Source organism: Natrix helvetica (assembly GCF_964273705.1).
Source record: "Natrix helvetica genome assembly, chromosome: 3".
NCBI lineage: Eukaryota > Metazoa > Chordata > Lepidosauria > Squamata > Natricidae > Natrix > Natrix helvetica.
The window spans coordinates 68590233-68608038 of NC_138549.1; the positions used below are offsets into that span (position 1 = coordinate 68590233).

At 39.0% G+C, this 17806-nt stretch overlaps 1 protein-coding gene across 1 annotated transcript in view; it reads right to left on the bottom strand.

Moving 5' to 3' along the window:
• The window catches only part of NMNAT2 (nicotinamide nucleotide adenylyltransferase 2), a 77347-nt gene that overhangs the window by 3872 nt on the left and 55669 nt on the right, over positions 1-17806 (bottom strand). Inside the window, exons 4-10 of the mRNA XM_081946847.1 lie at positions 16668-16746; positions 9811-9937; positions 7691-7771; positions 6691-6735; positions 4849-4925; positions 3305-3406; positions 1509-1576 (exon numbers count right to left, since the gene is read on the bottom strand). Of these exons, the coding sequence (XP_081802973.1) occupies positions 1509-1576; positions 3305-3406; positions 4849-4925; positions 6691-6735; positions 7691-7771; positions 9811-9937; positions 16668-16746 (579 nt within the window). The remainder of the gene's footprint in view (positions 1-1508; positions 1577-3304; positions 3407-4848; positions 4926-6690; positions 6736-7690; positions 7772-9810; positions 9938-16667; positions 16747-17806) is intronic.

A 17806-nucleotide genomic window follows, 5' to 3' on the forward strand; every position in this document is an offset into this window, starting at 1 on the left:
CTTGCAGTAATTATGATCAGAAGATTCTCCAAGGCCTGCCAAAAAGGGGAATCAGGCTACATGTACGTCTAGAGCAGGGGTGTCCAAACTTGGGAACGTTTAAGACTTGTGGATTGCAACTCCCAGAATTCCCCAGCCAGCCATGCTGGCTGGGGAATTCTAGAAGTTGAAGTCCACAAGTCTTAAACGTTTCCAAGTTTGGACACCCCTGCTCTAGAGCTACAAGTTATCCATCCCTATCCTAGTAGATGACATCCCAAATGGAATTGCTTAACCCTGATGGCATACAGTATCTCATATGGGGGAGAGTCTTTTTTGCTTAATATTATTAAGAAATAATATATGCAAAGAGCAATTACTGTAGCAAATGGAATCCAGCATGTCATTTGTCTCCAACCCACACCTCATGCCAACCGAAGACAGTAGCCCAGGGAGAATTTAAATTGCCTGCTCTTTATGCAACAAATGTGGGCAGGCATCTTAGTGAAAGATAAGCAAGTTAAAATTAACGGAAAGTTCTCTCTTTTGCCAGTGTATTTGACAAAGTTATAAAATTTTGGATGAACTCAGCTGCAGGTTCCACAATTTATTTCTTTTCAATTCTGCAGTGCCCTTCAAACAATCATCAGAAACTCTAGCATTATTTTGCATAACAAACTTCCTGCTGCATTTAGAGTTTCCACAACAGGCAAAAAGGGGAAGGACCGGAGGAAACAACTTACGGATTACCTCCCAAATTTTGCTGCCTGTTCATGGGCCTGTATTTTAGTCTGCATGCACAGAATACAGTTGGCCACTTTAGGATCTGATGGAATAGAGGAATACAAAGAGTGCTGCCATAAAGGTAATCCTTGACTTATGACCACAATTAGGATCAGGCTTTCCATGGCTAAGCAAGGAAGTTGTTAAGCGAGTCACACCCAATTGTATGAACTTCTTTGCCACAGTGGTTAAGCGAATAAGCTGCAGTTGTTAAAGGAATCAGGCAGTCGTTAAGCAAATCGGACTTCCTCCATTGACTCTGCTCGTCAGAAGCCAGTTGGGAAGGTTGCAAATGGCAATTACATGATCTCTGCACGGTGCAATTGTCATAAACACGTGGCAAATGCTAAGCCTCTGGTTTTTGATCACATGACCATAGGGACGCGGCGACAGTTGTTAAGTGGGAGTCACTTCTTTCAGTGCTGTTGTGTTGTTGAACTGTCACTAAACGAATGGCTATAAGTTGAGAACTACCTATATCAGGGGTGTCCAAACTTGGGAACTTTAAGACTTGTGGACTTCAACTCCCAGAATTCCCCAGCCAGCCATGCTGGTTGGGGAATTCAGGGAGTTGAAGTCTACAAGTCTTAAAGTTCCCAAGTTTGGACACCCCTGACCTATATTATCCTTCAATAGATGGCTGCCCCTTGAACCAATCCAGTTTCTTAACCATTATCTTGCTGCTATTTTGTTCCCTTCCCAGTAAGTCACCTTCCCCAGTCATAGCCCATTTCCCCCCCACTCACCTGCTTTTAGTAGAACTGACAATTGCCATGGGGTGATTCACATCATCCTTCACAACCAGGATATTGTTCTGCAGAAGAAACATTTTCAGGCATGTAAGCATGAATCTTTCCACATGCTCACTGAAGCATGATATTGGCATTTAAGATTTGTAAACTCAAGAGAAGGGCCTTTTCAGTTATGGCATCGTAACCTTAGAATGCCAAACACCCCCACCCTCCACCCCCGTCCCCTTGTTTCTGAGCTCTATGTTTAAAAAAATAGAGGAAAGTGAAGTAGTATTGAATCGGCATTTTGAGCACAAGAGTTGAACATTTTTTACTGAGGGATTACCTTTCATTGTAAATTATTTTAAACTAACCTAGTATTTATTGTACTCTTATCGTTTTTAATGTTTTTTTAAAAAGCCAATGAATTGTAAATCTCTGAAAGTATTGTATTCCAGCTATTGGGCAGAATTAAAAAAAGAAAGAAAAGCTACTGCAAAGCAAAACTAATTGTGTTCGATTTCTCTCTCTCTAAATAGCTCGGATTGAGATTTGGATACCCAAACCAAGGGAATCCAAGTCTCACTTAGACTCTAGGTTATTCCTACACTTCTTTTGTTTGCCTTTCAGATATAGGGTAATTTTTCTAAAACAAAGGCCTAAGGTGAACATAATGTGACACTTGCTCACTTTTGTCAGAATTCTTGCATTTTAAGGAAGAGATTAAAAACATATTACTGCAGGTGAAAATCCAAACTAGAGCGACTAAAACAATTAATGACTTTATTCTGAACCCGCTTAGGGTATGTTAGCCCTTCAAGGAAGCCCACAAAAGCAGCACAATTTATGAGCGCTCATTTTGTTGTGAGGTTTTGGAATCTTGCAAGACTGAAAATATTTCTTCCGTTCTCTCCTTTTACTTTCCAGAAAACTAGGAAGGGTCCCTGCTAAAATGTTTCCCTTGCACCTTCCTTCTTCTGTAATTGGAAATCTCTTTTATGTGATGGTTGTCCGGTCTGTGGCCTCCTTTCTGTCTCTCAAGATAATTTCAACATACCATTACTGGACAAGGAAACTATTCTTATCCTTGACTATTTGTAAGAGATGACAGGGCTGAGCCTAAGGGAGGGGTCAAACTCATCATAAGTCACGAGTCCCCTTCATGCCTGCAAGAGATCTAAGTCCAGCCCACCTTGAATGCCTCTCTTATCTTCAGTGCATATTCCTTAATGGTCTGTTGTCCAGATTCTTATAGAAAGCTTAAGCTTGCAATATACTCATTTCAATTGTCTGCATCTCCTGTTTTCCATGACACTTGACACTATTTCCAGGCAAAGCTCTTCTACTGTCCTAGCTGCAGCTTTCTCAGAAACCTAGAAGACAGAATTCTAGTAGGGTTCCTGCCCCCCTATTGTAGACAAACCTGAAATGGGCAACTGCATTGGAATGGAATGTGTGTGGGTGATGTTGGGGTTCAAGGGAAAGAGATTTTGCCTAGGAAACAATCAGACAAGAGAAGCAGGAACCCCAGTGGATTAATGTTCAGAGGAAGAAATTTAGGAAGGATCTACCATAATTGTTCGGGCAGCTAAGAATGGTGGCATGAAGTTTGTACCTTCAGACTTGCAAGAGCATGTTACCGAATCTTTACAATAAAGTCGAATTATCTCATGTAGTCATGTTTCCTGTCTGGTTTACCTGGGAGAGCTGACACGCATGCAACCAGGGAGGTTCAGGAAAGCAGGATTGAGTGCCAGCCTAAAGTCCATTAATTACTGCAGTTTTAGAAGAATAAAAACAATAAAACTTACTTTATACTTGCGAAGTACAGAGGAGTGGCTCATGATTTTCTCTGTATCAACACCATCCCGTGGCACAACAACAATGCCAAAGTCCCCCACTATCACCTCCATCTGTTTAAATTAGAATGAATATATTTTATGGAAACATATATTTACAGAAACTTTCTCCTAAATCTGAATCAACCTATGGTCTTCCAGTGAAGATGTATTCTATGACCTTGGTTATATTGGGATTCATTTTCTTGCTAATCTGCTTTTTTTCCCCTCTGTCTCTCAAAGGCTCCCACAGAGTTTTCAAAAACATAGCGCACAGTTTTGGCTGAATCTTGTGAACTGTAGTTACTTGCGGGAAAATCAATAAAAGAATAACAGAGTTAGAAGGGATCTTAGAGGTCTTCTTGTCCAACCCTTTGCTCAGGCAGGAAATCCTATACCGTTCCAGACAAATGATTGTCCAATCTCTTCTTAAAAGCCTCCAAGTGTTGGAGCACCCACTATTTCTGGATTCATTGTTCTGTTAGCAAATTTCTCCTTAGTTCTAGTTTGGATCTCTCCTTGATAAGTTTCCACTCATTGCTTCTCATCCTGCCTCCAGGAGAATAGGTTGATCTCCTCTTCTTTGTGGTAGCCCCTTAGATATTGGAACACTGCTATCATGTCACCCCCAATCCTTTTTTTCAACAAACTAGACATATCCAATTCCTGCAATTGTTCTTCATATATTTTAGCCTCCAGTCCCCTAATCATCTTTGTTGCTCTTCTCTGTACTCTTTCTAGGGTTTCAACATCTTTTTTTTTAATATTGTGGCAACCAAAACATGGGTGCAGTATTCCAAGTGTGGCCTTGCCAAGGCATTATAAAGTGATATTAACACTTCACGTGATCTTGATTCTATCCCTCTGTTAAGTCACTTTTTTCAGTGCCGTTGCAACTTTGAACAGCCACTAAATGAATGGGTGTAAGTCAAGGACTACGTCTACTGTAGGTTTATCTCTGAGAGGCTTCTCAACCTTTGCATTACAGTTCCTGGAATGCTCAACAATAATTACCCTAATGGATGAATCTGGGAATTGCAGTCCTCAGATCTTGAGAAAACCCAATTCAAAGACTGAACCAGCATATGCATTCATAAGAACATTTAATCAAATCCTTACCCAAATCCTTGTGGGTAAATCATTTTAAAAGAAATTTGGCAAGAGCTGTTTATTTTCTTGATCTGGTTGTAAGAGTAATCAACTAATAAACTCCTATTACTGAAATACGAAATTATATTTATTTACATTACAAACAAATGCCTCTCTAACCGCACTGTAAAAATCACCATTGTCCTTTTACTATTGTCAGAATTGGGAAAAAAGAGGTCATGAACAGAGAAGGTGGAAGGAGACTGTCAATCTATGATTTCCCAAGCCATCACAAAGTTAACAAAACTCCCCAGGAAGTATATTTTGCTAAATCAGTAGTTACTGTGTGTAAATGGAGAGGAAGGAAGGGAGGGAGAGAGGGAAGGAAGGAAGATCACAGCTTTGACTATCTTCTGTTATGTACTCACATCAGCTTCATTCCAAAGGCCTGGGATACAGAAGGACTCCAGAAGATCACTTCCACACAGCAGCAAGATTCGAAGCTCTGAAGGAAAGAGATACCACTACTGAGATGTTCCCCTGGATAACCACTCCCCACTAATCTCTTTGCCTTGATGCAAAGACTTGAAAAAGGAAGGAGAGCAGAAAAGACAGGGATTTAAAATAGAGTTGTGGTTTCTGTGCTGTGAAAACACTCTAGAATTGTTACTATCTGTCTATCAGTCATTTTATCTACTTCACTACTGACCACTAATATTCCTTAAGAAATGTCAGTGTTATCTTCATTTTTGGCAATTTTGTGCACCAATGTAATGCATGTGCAGTGACTTTTCTATGCCTGTGTAAACACAAACGCAGAAACAGAATAACAGAATTGGAAGGGACCTTGGATGTCCACTAATCCAGCCCCCTGCTCAAGCAGGAAATCTATACTATTTCAGACAAATGATTGTCCACTCTCTTCTTAAAAACGTCCAGTGTTGGACCACCCACAACTTCTAAAGGCAAGTCACTTCACTGATTAATTGTACTAACTGTTAGGAAATTTATCCTTAGTTTAGGTTGGTCCTCTCCTTGATTAGTTTCCACCCATTGCTTTTTGTCCTGCCCTCAGGTGCTTTGGAGAATAGGCTGATCCCCTTCTTGTGGTAGCCCCTTAGTTATTGGAACACTGCTATCATGTCACCCCTAGTCCTTCTTTTCATTTAACTAGACACTTCCTGCAACCATTCTGCATACTCATAAAACTTTTGATGCAGTTAACTGCTAGAGAGAAAATATTCTTCTGCCTTATGTCTGAGTGTGATTCAGCTTATGAAATGCAGGAAAGTGTTCAAGGAGTTATTTCCATTATGCCATGTTCCACTACCTGCCACTCTGCTCCCTAACGGCAGAGCTCAGTAGAATTCCCAGGTAGGTTCCTATCAAGTTATATTCAACATCAATTGCATAAAATCTTAAAAATGTGGAATCTGCTATGGACTGCTAGCTTCTGTCATGCTCCATACTACACACACACACACACACACACACACATACACACACACACTATTCCAAAGTGGACATAGTTGGAAAAGCTGAGCACAAAAAAATGTAGATTGGGGTAGTTATTTTTGGTAAGTGTACATTAGGTGAATACATAATTCCATCTATTAGGAAAGATTACAGTGATAATGAATGCGGGTTTTAAATTGTAAGATTAATTTACAGACTACAATTATAAGTGAAAATAAGTGTCAATGCACATGAAGCAGATTTAGAATGATTTTTCACACCCTCAATTCATTATTAGGTGCTTGTCAGTCTGAAAGGCAATGCTGGGTCTTTGATGTCATATGCATTTTATTATCTGGGAAGCTGCATAGTATACAGCAGACAAATGATTTGGATTCAATCCAAAAAAGGTAATTTGGAAGGAGACACGTGAATGTTGTAAATCACACATTTACAACTCTTCAAAAGACCTAAATCTTTTCCTAAAATTTCACTGTTAAGAATTGCAACCATTGTTTAGAAGTTACAGTCAACTGCTAAATGTATAGTCTCTTCGTGCTCTAAAGTACTGACTGAAATCAGTTCCAAGTAATGCACAGCTTTTCAAGAGTTTTTGCAGAATTCAGTAGTATCTTTGTAGATGATATCATTCCAGTCTTCCCTATCATGCAATACAGCCCTCATAAACTACCTAATCTTTGCATATATGCATTGTTTTTCCAACTAATATCAACATCAATTGTGCCACAATTCTTCTGCCCCTTTTATACGCAAGTATACCCACTTTTACAATCCTATGGATGATGTTCACTTACCAATCTCTTCATATCTCATCACAGTCCCCAAATTAGCATTTTCATCTAGAAAGCAAGAAAAGAAAATGCTGAAATTATATTTCACAGGATGACCTACAATGAGGTAAATCTCTTAGTTAAAAACACTATATTTACTAAGCAACTCTTACTACATAATCAGTTATCCTGCCCTTTTACAATTGTACTTAGAGCAGCTTTTATAAAGAGTGTAATTAAAAGTAATTACAGTAAAATGAGGGCTCTACTGTAAGTAGTGATAATAACAGTGGCTGAAATGAAGCAGGAGATCAAATGTGGAAGATGCTGGCAAGCCCAAATGCTGAATGCATTATTTCAATTACTTAGTCATCCTCCATATCTAGTATATCCCTAAGAGATTCTTCTGAACTCCAGAATATATCAAATGTTTAATTCAGTATTGGCACCAGAGGATTTTTGAGTCTGAAAGATGCCTGAAGAATTGAAAATCAAGTATCATATTAGATACTAAAAAAGTCATTTTCAGTCCCAGTTTGGATTGATCCAACTTTTCTGAAACACATCCAAGGTAATTCACAGCAGTCCTGGAAATACCTGGAGTAAATTGAGGGAGACTGGTATTGCCAGAGGCCCAACATACTTCCATCATCACCTATTGTAGGTAGAAATCATTTGATTGTTCTATTTAGTTATACAACAAACAATCTCCACAGGAAAAGCTAATGTCAAGCACCAGAGAAATCGAAAGATTCAGGCAGTTCAGATGAGTATGAAGATTTATTGTAAGCTTAAATTCTCTACAAAAATCTGAGCTACTAAAGATAAGGGAAATGAGTGGGAATTAAGGTAGGCCAGACTTAGATCTATTGTGGGCACACAGGGACTTATGACTTTTTATCTGTTATCTGTTTGATCCCTCCCTCAGGCTCAGCCTAGTCATCTACATCTAGGAAAGAATCTAATTTCAGTCACAGGTCACAAGTTTTAGCTGGCTGCAGACAACCCCTTTTCAACAACATACCTACAAAGGTGAAACGCTCCATTGGGGGACGAACACAGCAAATCCTGCTAAGGCTTTCTCCCACTTTCCCCAAAAGTTTTGCTAAGGAAAGAAGGAAAGCAGAGGATAAAACAGAAAAATCAGCATTTACTACAGCTTGGAAGTACTATGGTTTACAAACGAAACATTATTTCCCCTTCATTCAGTGGCTTTCCTGTACAATTTAAAATAACATATGTGGGTTGTGATTTGATCACCAGAATTTTTTTTAATCCTTGCTTTGGCAAAATGTTACTGCTGTTGGCAACCCAACAGAGAATCTGAATTTATTTCTGAGAACTGTACAGCAAAAACATGTGTCCTCTTATTCAGATGGAAATCACTAAAATGCAATTTTCTCCTCTGCAGTTTAAGTATATAACAAGAATCCACTTTGACCCATGTGCTTAAAAGTTATACTAAATTAAGTCAAAGTTAAAATATTTATTTAACTTAGAGCACCAACTACAGAATTATTTTGACAATACAATAAAACATACATTTAAAATGAAACTCAGTGACAAAGATACTTAAAAGGAAAAATAATAATTAATATCAACCATGAAAATAATAAAAAGAAAGTATAAACCCAAATCCATGACTTTCAACAGCCATTTCTAGCTAATGTGGTAAAGAAAGTATACACCCAAATCCATATCCTTCAATAGGTATTTCTAGCTAATGAGCAGTTACAGCTATTATTAAGCTGAGTTTTATTTATTTATTTATTTTTAAAATAGTATATCATCTTGAGCATGCACATTAAAAGTAAAGCAAAACAAAAATATTTTTTTATAATGTGTAAATAGATACTGTAATGTATCTCAGAATGCTAGACCTGAGGGCTGGTCAATGCAGAGATGCTAGACCAGTGATGGTGAACCTATGAAGTGTATCAAAGGTGATGCACCATAATATTTTGGGTAACACACAAGTGTTCAACAAGACCAACAACTATTCTAGAAAGCTGCGCATATGCATTTGACTAAAAATTGTGCCGGCAATGACACCAGAGAACCGGTTCGGGGGCATGTCAGACCTGGGTCGCTGCCGGTTCTGTGACCCAGGCCTGAATTTCACTACCGGTTCGGCCGGATCAGACCAAACTGGTAGCAACCCACCTCTGAAACACATCCTGTTCTTGCACAATTTTCAGAGGGTGATGTGTGCTCTTGTGCACCTTCCAGACCCTCCCAAAGTCACATGAAAAGGCCGTGCTCTCACACAATCTCCAGACTTTCTGAAAATGAGTTTTAACCATATTTTATTTTTGTAACTGTTTGTTTCATTGTATGCCACATGATTTGGATTGGGCTGTATTTTTTTTTAAACTGAATATGTAAAGAATTGTTTCTCTTTTGATCATAGGGCAGGCACCAGCAACATTAAATTTGGCATTTTCCAAAGTTTTGACACACTGACTTGACATCCTTGTGCTAAACTAAATGGGCTCTCTATCAGATCCAGCCAGGCACTTGTGCTACATTGAAAGACAATACCACCTGCTGGATGATGAAAAAGTGAAAGGATCTATTCCCCCCACCCCGTTTTTTCTCGGCCCCCAGCAGTTGTTCATATTTGAAAGCAAATATTTTAATATCCAGTTTTCTTTGGATAGTTAGGGCTTAGTGGTTTGCAAGACAAAAATTCTCTCTGTGTCATTAAACCTACCCCAAGCAGCTGTTCCAGTCAGTTTTTCTCCATTTTTTCTTATGCACTCTCTACCACCTGCTGAAGCCAAGAGCAAACCAGGTGTGCCAGTCAGAAGGTGAGAAAAAAGCAGATGAAAGGACGAGGAACTGCCAAAATGTCTCAACATGCAATTTAGTGGAAGGTTTATAATTAGGGACTGGCAGCTATCCTGAGTATAGATTATCAAGATGAATGAGAAAGTCTGACTGAAACATTTTGCTTATTTTGGGTGGAACAGGACATGGCTTTCCCCTCCAGATGTCAAAGTGCCAAAAATCTAATCTGGCCAATTATTTTGGCACTGAGGCAGGAAACACCATCACAGGTTCTCTTCTCTCACCTGGGTTAGACCATTTATTACTGTTGTATTTTCAACAGCTTCTACATTTGTGCTTTCCATTTTGTCTTACCCGCACTCGGCTTGTTGGAAAGGTTGCTGTTCTGGTAAATAGGTTGTGGGGTCTCATTCTGGGGTTGTCCAACCACTGGGGTCAAAGAAGGTGTGTTCACATTGGACAGGATACAACCAGTAACTCGCTGGAAGAAATAACAGCAGAATAAGAGAACTGGACTGGACCTTGGAGGTGTTCTAGTCCAAACCCAGGCTCAAGCAGAAGATATTATATCATTTCAGACAAGTGGCTAGCCAAAGTTAGTTTGCATTTTCATATGCTTGGTTCATAGGTATCTACTGAAAAAGGAAAAAAAATAGGCTTTCCCCTTGTTTTTACAAAGGTGCCCTTACCAAATTTTATTGCCCTATCGGCAACTCTGCCAGAACCCTGGGCCACATCTTTCTCCATTTTGTTCCTCCACCCTCTGTCAGCAGGACAGTGTGAATATAGTATACCTGTGTTCAGATCAGACCATAGCAAGTTGTTTAGGAAAAATACTATCATAGCCCTAAACATTGCTGAAGTTTTCCGTGTACACTTCTCAGTTATCAAGAAAGAAAAGGCAATAAATGACTATGAATCTCAATGGTTATATACTATCACCAGGCAATGGGTTTGTCAACATCTGTAGCTGGGAGACCCTTTTCTGAAAGTGGTCTGGTATCTACAGCACAGGTTCTAGGGTTCACAGGCTTCTAACTGGGAATGAAACAAAAAAGCACCCCTAGAAGTAATTCTTTAGATAGATTTGATTGAGGCTGTTAAAGAGAGAGTTAGGGGCTTCAGGTCTCTGGTGGTCATTTTGACCCATGTGCAGCTGTACTGAAAGTGTAAGTTTTTCATTCCAAGCTGTGACAGTGGTAGCAACGTCAATGTTCATGAGTACAGGCTAAGAAAGATGCCTACAGAAGCAAAGGAAGATTGCAAGCAAAATCAACATGCTCTAAATACTGACAGGAAACATTGAACCTCGCTTGGGACAGGAGTGTTGACTTAACTAAGCCATTTTTGCAAGGAATCTCAGGATACTAGGCAGGAATTGGGTTAGGGGGGTTGATATCTCCACATTACAGATGAGTTAGCATAGTTGTTTGAAAGGGATTATGTCTGGATTTACACCTGACTACAATAACCATTTTTTATTAATCAGATTATTTTCCAATTGTCATTATTACTTGTTAATTTTTGCCTATACTTTGCTCAGTACTTCTCTGCTATTGGAATTGAGATACATTAACAAGCAAAACTCCTTCCATTTGCCTAAATTGTTCTTTGAGAAGCTCCAGATTATGCAATCGTGATGCTGGATGTAATGTTCTAGTAACAATCTGGTTAGGAGAAGCAGGATGGTCTGACTCACAGGCTTCTTAAGGCTTTGAGAACAGGACATCCTCATGATTATGTAGCACAAATGCCTAAGGTGCTCATCTTGCTTGGCAAATTTAAAACTTACTGATGGGTCAAAGATACATTTCTGTTTAAAGTCTTAAACCCTCGATAGCCTAAACAGACCATGTACATCTGCCCATGTATGTTTTCAAAGTTTTTCAAATCCCTTACACTGTGCAATTGCAAAAAATGCAATTTAAAAAGGTACATGAAACGAAGCCTGGTTGATTCCCTTCAAATCAAGGCATTTTTATTCACCTTAACATTTTAAATTCACAGAATACTTCTTATTGCAATATATGTATTATTATTATACTGAAGTAATGTAATAATTACAACTTTTTAAAAATATCCCTTTAAAAAAATCTTATGAGTACTGTTCGATCGGGCAATGAGAAGGCAGACTCTGCCTTATTTATTTATTTATTTATTTCTTGGATTTCTAGACCGCCCCCTCTCCCAAAAAGGGACTCGGGGCGGTGTACAGTCAATGCAGATAAAAATACAATCATAAAACAATTAAATACATTTGGATGGAGGAGATAGGCTGTACAAGAAATAAATATATTCTAAAATCCTAAAAAACATCCCCAATTAAAAACCCAAACCCAATTAAAATAAATCCCCGGGAGGTAAAACTAAGAGAGTGCCAGGCCAGCTGATTGAAATAGGTGAGTCTTTAACTTTTGACGGAAGGAACGGAGGTCGGTGGTGGTTCGAATGTCGGGGGGCTTAACGCAACAACAGCTCTTTATTCAGACAGACAAGTATGTACAATCCAGCAACTGTTCGGTCTGACAGCAACCCTTTTATAGGGAGCTGTCAGACCTCTTAGCCAATCAGATTAAACCTCTGTTCCAGCCGGAACAGAGGACCAGAGTGGAAACTCTGGTAGCTAGTGTTGATATCTAACAAGTACCTCTCATAATTTTGAGTAAAAGATGGCATAGATACCTTTAAAATGAACAAATTCATAAGTAATTGCAAAATGAAAAAAGCAAAGATTCCATTTACCTTGTTCTTTAAAAATAATATAGTAAATGCAATGTATTACAGTATGAAATAACAGGAGCAATCTTTTTTTCAAGCCACCAGGGGGTGCTGTATTCTTTTGCAAAAGGCAGAATAAAGAGGTGGAGCATTATCAAGCATTGTTGAAAATTGAATGTGCACCCACAATGGAACGGAAAAGTTTGACCTACAAAAGATTTATTTGGTATTTCAACAGTTTCCTTATAATCAGATGAAAGTGAGGTTTGGTATGGACGAAAGGACAATTGGAATTGAGAAGAAACCTGAATCTGGAGTAGAGTTATGTACAAATATTGAACATATAACAGTTAATATATATATAAAATGTAATTACTCCGTATGGGATTTATGATATAATTGGCTAGAGGAAAGGGGGGGGGGAGCAGGAAAGCAAAAAAGAAAGGAAGAAAGATCAACAAATTAAAAAACAATTACAAAACTGGAAAATGATTAAAAGTTAGAAATACAAAATAGACTGTAAATAAATAATAGGAAATGGATACAAAATGAGTCAAATACATAGAATATATAGAATGTTATATATAGAATGAAGAAAAAAGATGTATGAAATAATATAAATGCATACACACACACACACACACAAATTATAGTTATACAAGACTTATATGTACAGATAAAAGAATCACATCAGATATGTAAAAGAAGTGTAATGTGTTGCAAAATGTGAAGTTTGCATAAACAAAATAAAAAATTTAAAAAAAGAATTATTTGGTATTTCTTTGAATATATGGATATACATATGTCAACATCTATAATACACTGCAACAGTAACGTAGGAGTTAGCTATCAAATGTTCCTCCAACAGCCTTCCCAAATGTACTGCCCATCATAACTCTCAAATTCTTCTATTATCATCCCCCCAGCTACTGCTGTCATATTCATAAAGAAATCAAATATCATTCTAAACATATTACTATATTCTTTTAAAATGATTTGCTAAGTTCAGATTAATGTCCAAACATGTGCGCTGCAACTTGCAGTCAACAAGTTCCTTACCCCTGGCTATTTTGTTGGGAGCATCAATATCACCCAAAGATTGGATAAATCCTTCTGTTTTTAAAAGAACAGATGAGTCAAACAGACTCAATGTAAATTATTTCTGACAAATAAAAGGAGAGAACACTGGGGTTTCTAAAACAACGCTAACCATTTGATGCCCCTTCCAATATGTTGCCATGACCCCTGACCTGTCAGAATTGGTCAAGCTTTCCAATTGTTGTTTTTCTGAACAATGAAAGGAACAAAGGTGTTCAGTGGAATTTTCCTAGACAGGAAACACAGCAGCTGCCGGAACCGTGTAGGGCAGGGGTGTCCAAACTTGGCAACTTTAAGACTTGTGGACTTCAACTCCCAGAATTCCCCAGCCAGCATGGAAATGGATACAAAATGAGCATGGCTGGCTGGGGAATTCTGGGAGTTGAAGTCCACAAGTCTTAAAGTTGCCAAGTTTGGACACCCCTGGTGTAGGGCCTTTTAATCATACTGAGAAATATGCAAACAAATTAGATGTCATAAATATTTTTGGGGAGAAGACTGGGCTTCCTTCCTCCTTAAGCTCATTTTTTCTCTTTGCAAAGCCAGATTCTGAATCAAGGAAAGGGGGGAGGTGGGACTCTCCCCTCCCCTCCCCTCCCCTGCTAAGTACAGTGGAACCTCGGGTCACGAATGCTTCTAACCACAACCAAATCGGTTTCCAATAAAAAAATTCACATTTTTTTTCCAGCCCATTTGCCCTTCCGTGCCTTTTTTTTTTTTTTGTAAGTGCCAAATTTCCAAAATTAGGTTCAGGTCGCGGCTAAAGTTAGAGAATAAATTATGATCACGACCAGAGTTTCTATTATATGACTTTCTAATATATTGCTTCTCTTTCCCTAAAATATTTCCAGGGTTCTCCTCATTAGCAGAATCTGAGAGCTAAAATAAGCTAGCAGTAAATGTGTCTCTCTTTAATTTTTGCTTTATTTTAATAGTTAAGAGCCACTGTGAGAAGCTCTGCTTTCACTGAGTTCATGGCACATGGGAAGGTAGTTTCTTTTTAGAAAGTGGAGCGATTTATTCTCTGCCTTTCAACATTTACCGAAAGAATTAAATCTTTTTTTAATCTGGCCCTGCTAGAAATCACTCCTGTGTGATCGCTATTAAGCCCCACTAGCATCAGTTAGCTTCAGGAGCAATATTCATTGTCCACTACAAATTAGGGGAAAAAATGCTTTTTTTCTCCAACATCTCATATTCTTTCTGAACATTTGCACACACTTGAAGACAAAGCTTTGAAGGCGGTTGACCCTGGCATCTCCAGGGTGGATCAAAAAAAGACAAGATGGCCATATGATTGCATAACCAAAACCTAGTTTTTTTAAAAAAAATGTATGTTATGCACATTTTTAAATTTTTAAACATTTTTAAAAACCCTGCATCTTTGATTTGGCTGACTTCTTGATTTTTTTTTATCCCACTGAAGACCCCAACACTGGTGGCACTCAGAATGGTTTTATTGTCTACTTTTAGCAGTGCCCACAGTCAAATACAGTATGTAGTCTCTCTCTTTTTTCCTGGCATTTTTTATTGTTTGTATGATTTGTTTTTTTAGGAGCAAGGCAGGATGGGAAGCAAGTAAGGGACATGTCAATGTGTCAAATATTGTCAATATTTAAAATTTCTTAGACGCTGGGAGACACAATGTATATGGATTTATGCACACTGTGTAGAAAATGGAAAGGGAAATAGCCTGCTCATCCTTTTAAGACTAGAACTTGACTTTATTGAATAAAACAGCATGTGGTGAGAATTAGGAAATATTTTTTTTCATACAGTGCTGAATTAACCAATTGAGCTTGCTACCACATGATGTCATGATGGACATCAACTTGGACAACTTTAAAGGAGAAAGTGCAGCACACAATGCAAATCTTTAATTCAGGGATATGATTCAAAACTGATTTGGTCAAGTATATGAACTGTGGGAACCAGATTGGAAGCAACCCCTATTAAGACAGATTCATGGAAGGTAAGGTTACTCATGGTTACTAATAATAATGGAAAAATTGTCTCCAGTAATCAGAGCCAAATAACTTTCGTGGCAGTTGTTGAGGAACTCAAAAAAGAAGGACACTGTTTCCACAGATACCTTATTGCCCATTTGTGAAAAGAATATTGGGCTTTATGGATTGATGGTCTGATTTTTAAAAAAATGGGTATTATTACAAGGGACTAAAATTACAGTTGTAATCAGAGTTCTATTATCCACTTTCAAACCAAAAGGAAAGAATAACTAAGACAAGTCCAGACATTATCATACCCCAAACTATTAGAGGTCCATAATCAACTTTGATTAAGTGTTTGTTGAACCACTCCATTAACAGTTTATATTAGTGAGATGACTGATGAGAGTTGATCCTGAATTAAGAGTTCAGGGTTCAAGGAGGCAGAATGTTGGAAAACGACCATTCCCCTTTTAGAGAGAAATAGATGGTAGCTGTTTTTAAGTGAATTGTACTTCCATACCTAAAGTATTTGCCAATCACAATCACAAGAGAGTTCTTATTTGCTTCAATTTTGTTGATGGGAAACAAAGTACAAGAAAAGAGTGCTAAGGATTTCTAAGCCTGACTCCAATTACAAGTACTATGGCCCTTTGCTGGGGTTATTTGCACAGCCTCTTTGCAGAGGCAGAAGAAAATCATGTTACGTAGTATAGACATTGACCTCACATTGTGTCTTTAAAATACATCCAGAATGAGGATATGCCACACTGCTCTCCATATAGCTCCACCATGTGACAGAACAAGGACAGTCGCTGGCTGAAATTCAAACATTGCCAACCATGGGGAAAATCACAACCAATCACTGTAGAGAACATATGGTGATGCTTCTAAGGTCAAGCTGTTCCAACCAATCAATTTGTTTTCTATTTGTCCTCCAAAGATTAGGTCAACTATTGACCTAATGGCCACCAGATGGAAGTAAAGAGACTGTCTTTCGGAGTCCTGTTGGATTGGAGCAATGTATAAAGTCCACGTAAATGCAGAGGCCCTCTGGCTTAGTACAGCCCTGATGTAAATGGTTTTGGAGCTGGAGCTCACAAACATTGTTTTGATCTGATTCTGTGATGCTCTTGGGGTACATAGACTTAGGAGATGGGGGAGGGAAATGTGGTTGTATGTTGATGCCATGCCTGCACCAAGTTATGTTTTATGTTGAAATTAACCTCTTAAAGAACATCCAATGAGACTAGAAACTGAATTTAAGAAGTAAAAATATCTTATTGTCAGGATACAAAATGTCTCATTACTCTTAATTACCCTCTGGTTGAAACTTAAAAAATCTAATTTTGGAAGTGAAGTCACTTTCCATTATATTTCCAATAAATAACACAAATTTAACACCCCGAGCTCAGTAGTCTCTGCCATCAGCTTCAGCCATTAACTCACTTTCATCAGATCCCGGTGATGTTCCAGTACACTGCAGGTGGTCTGCCAAGTATCCTGATAACATTCCCAGGGGTCCACCCTACGATGAGGAAGAAATTAGAAAAAATTGATTTGGCAATCGCAAATAACAATTACAATTAAAAATATCAATATAAACCATTTAGTGGCATATTTCATCTGAAAGGAAGTCAACCCTAAATGTGAGGCAGTCTCTTGCCCCAAAGAAATCAGAGAGGAATAAGTGAACTTGGGTCAGGTTCTCTATCAGTCAGTTGAGGTGTCCTTCTCCCCATTGATATCTGTTTGGGGAGGTTTTTCCAGGCATGAAATCTGCTTACCTTCGCTACCAATTTGGAACCGGGAGCGCTTATGCATGGCGCTTCTGCGCATATGCAGAACCTTCTGTGCATGCGCAGAACGTCCATGATCAGGGACGTGCGGTCAAGGGAGGCAGAGCCTCACCGCTCTCATCATGAAAATTAAAAAAAAGGGAAAAGGCGCTGAGGAGCCTTTTGCACATGTGGTCCGGAAATGAGACCACGTGTGCAGGAGGCTCCTCTAGCCTCAGCCTCCCTCCTACACACGTGGTCCCGTTCCCTGCCTTCCTGAGTCAACATGGGGGACCATAGAGCGTGAGCCGTGGTCCCGCAGAACGCGCTCCGTGGTCCCCTTCATGTTGACTCAGGAGTCAGGAAGGAGGGGAATGGGACCACGTGTGCAGGAGGCTGAGGCAGCTTCAGCCTCCTGCACACGTGGTCCCATTCCCCTCCTTCCTGAGTCAACATGAAGGGGACCGCGGCTCGTGCTGATGACGTCACCAGCCTCACCAGCCATAAACCTCACCGCACGTCACTGTCCATGATGACATCGGGGCAGGTGGCAGAAGCCTCCCACTACCGCCACTACCAGTTTGCCCGAACCAGGGTGAACTGGCAAAATACCACCTCTGGGTTTTTTCCCCTCCAATCAAATGTATCTGATCTATTTGTAATATGTAGAAAGCAAAGTAGGAAGGGATCATCCCGAAGGACTAAAGCAAGTTTCAAAAAAAAGCATCCCAAGAAACACTATGGCAAATCAGGTTCATATGGTTGCTTAGAGAACCATATGGAATATCCATGAAGTCATTAGTAGCCAAA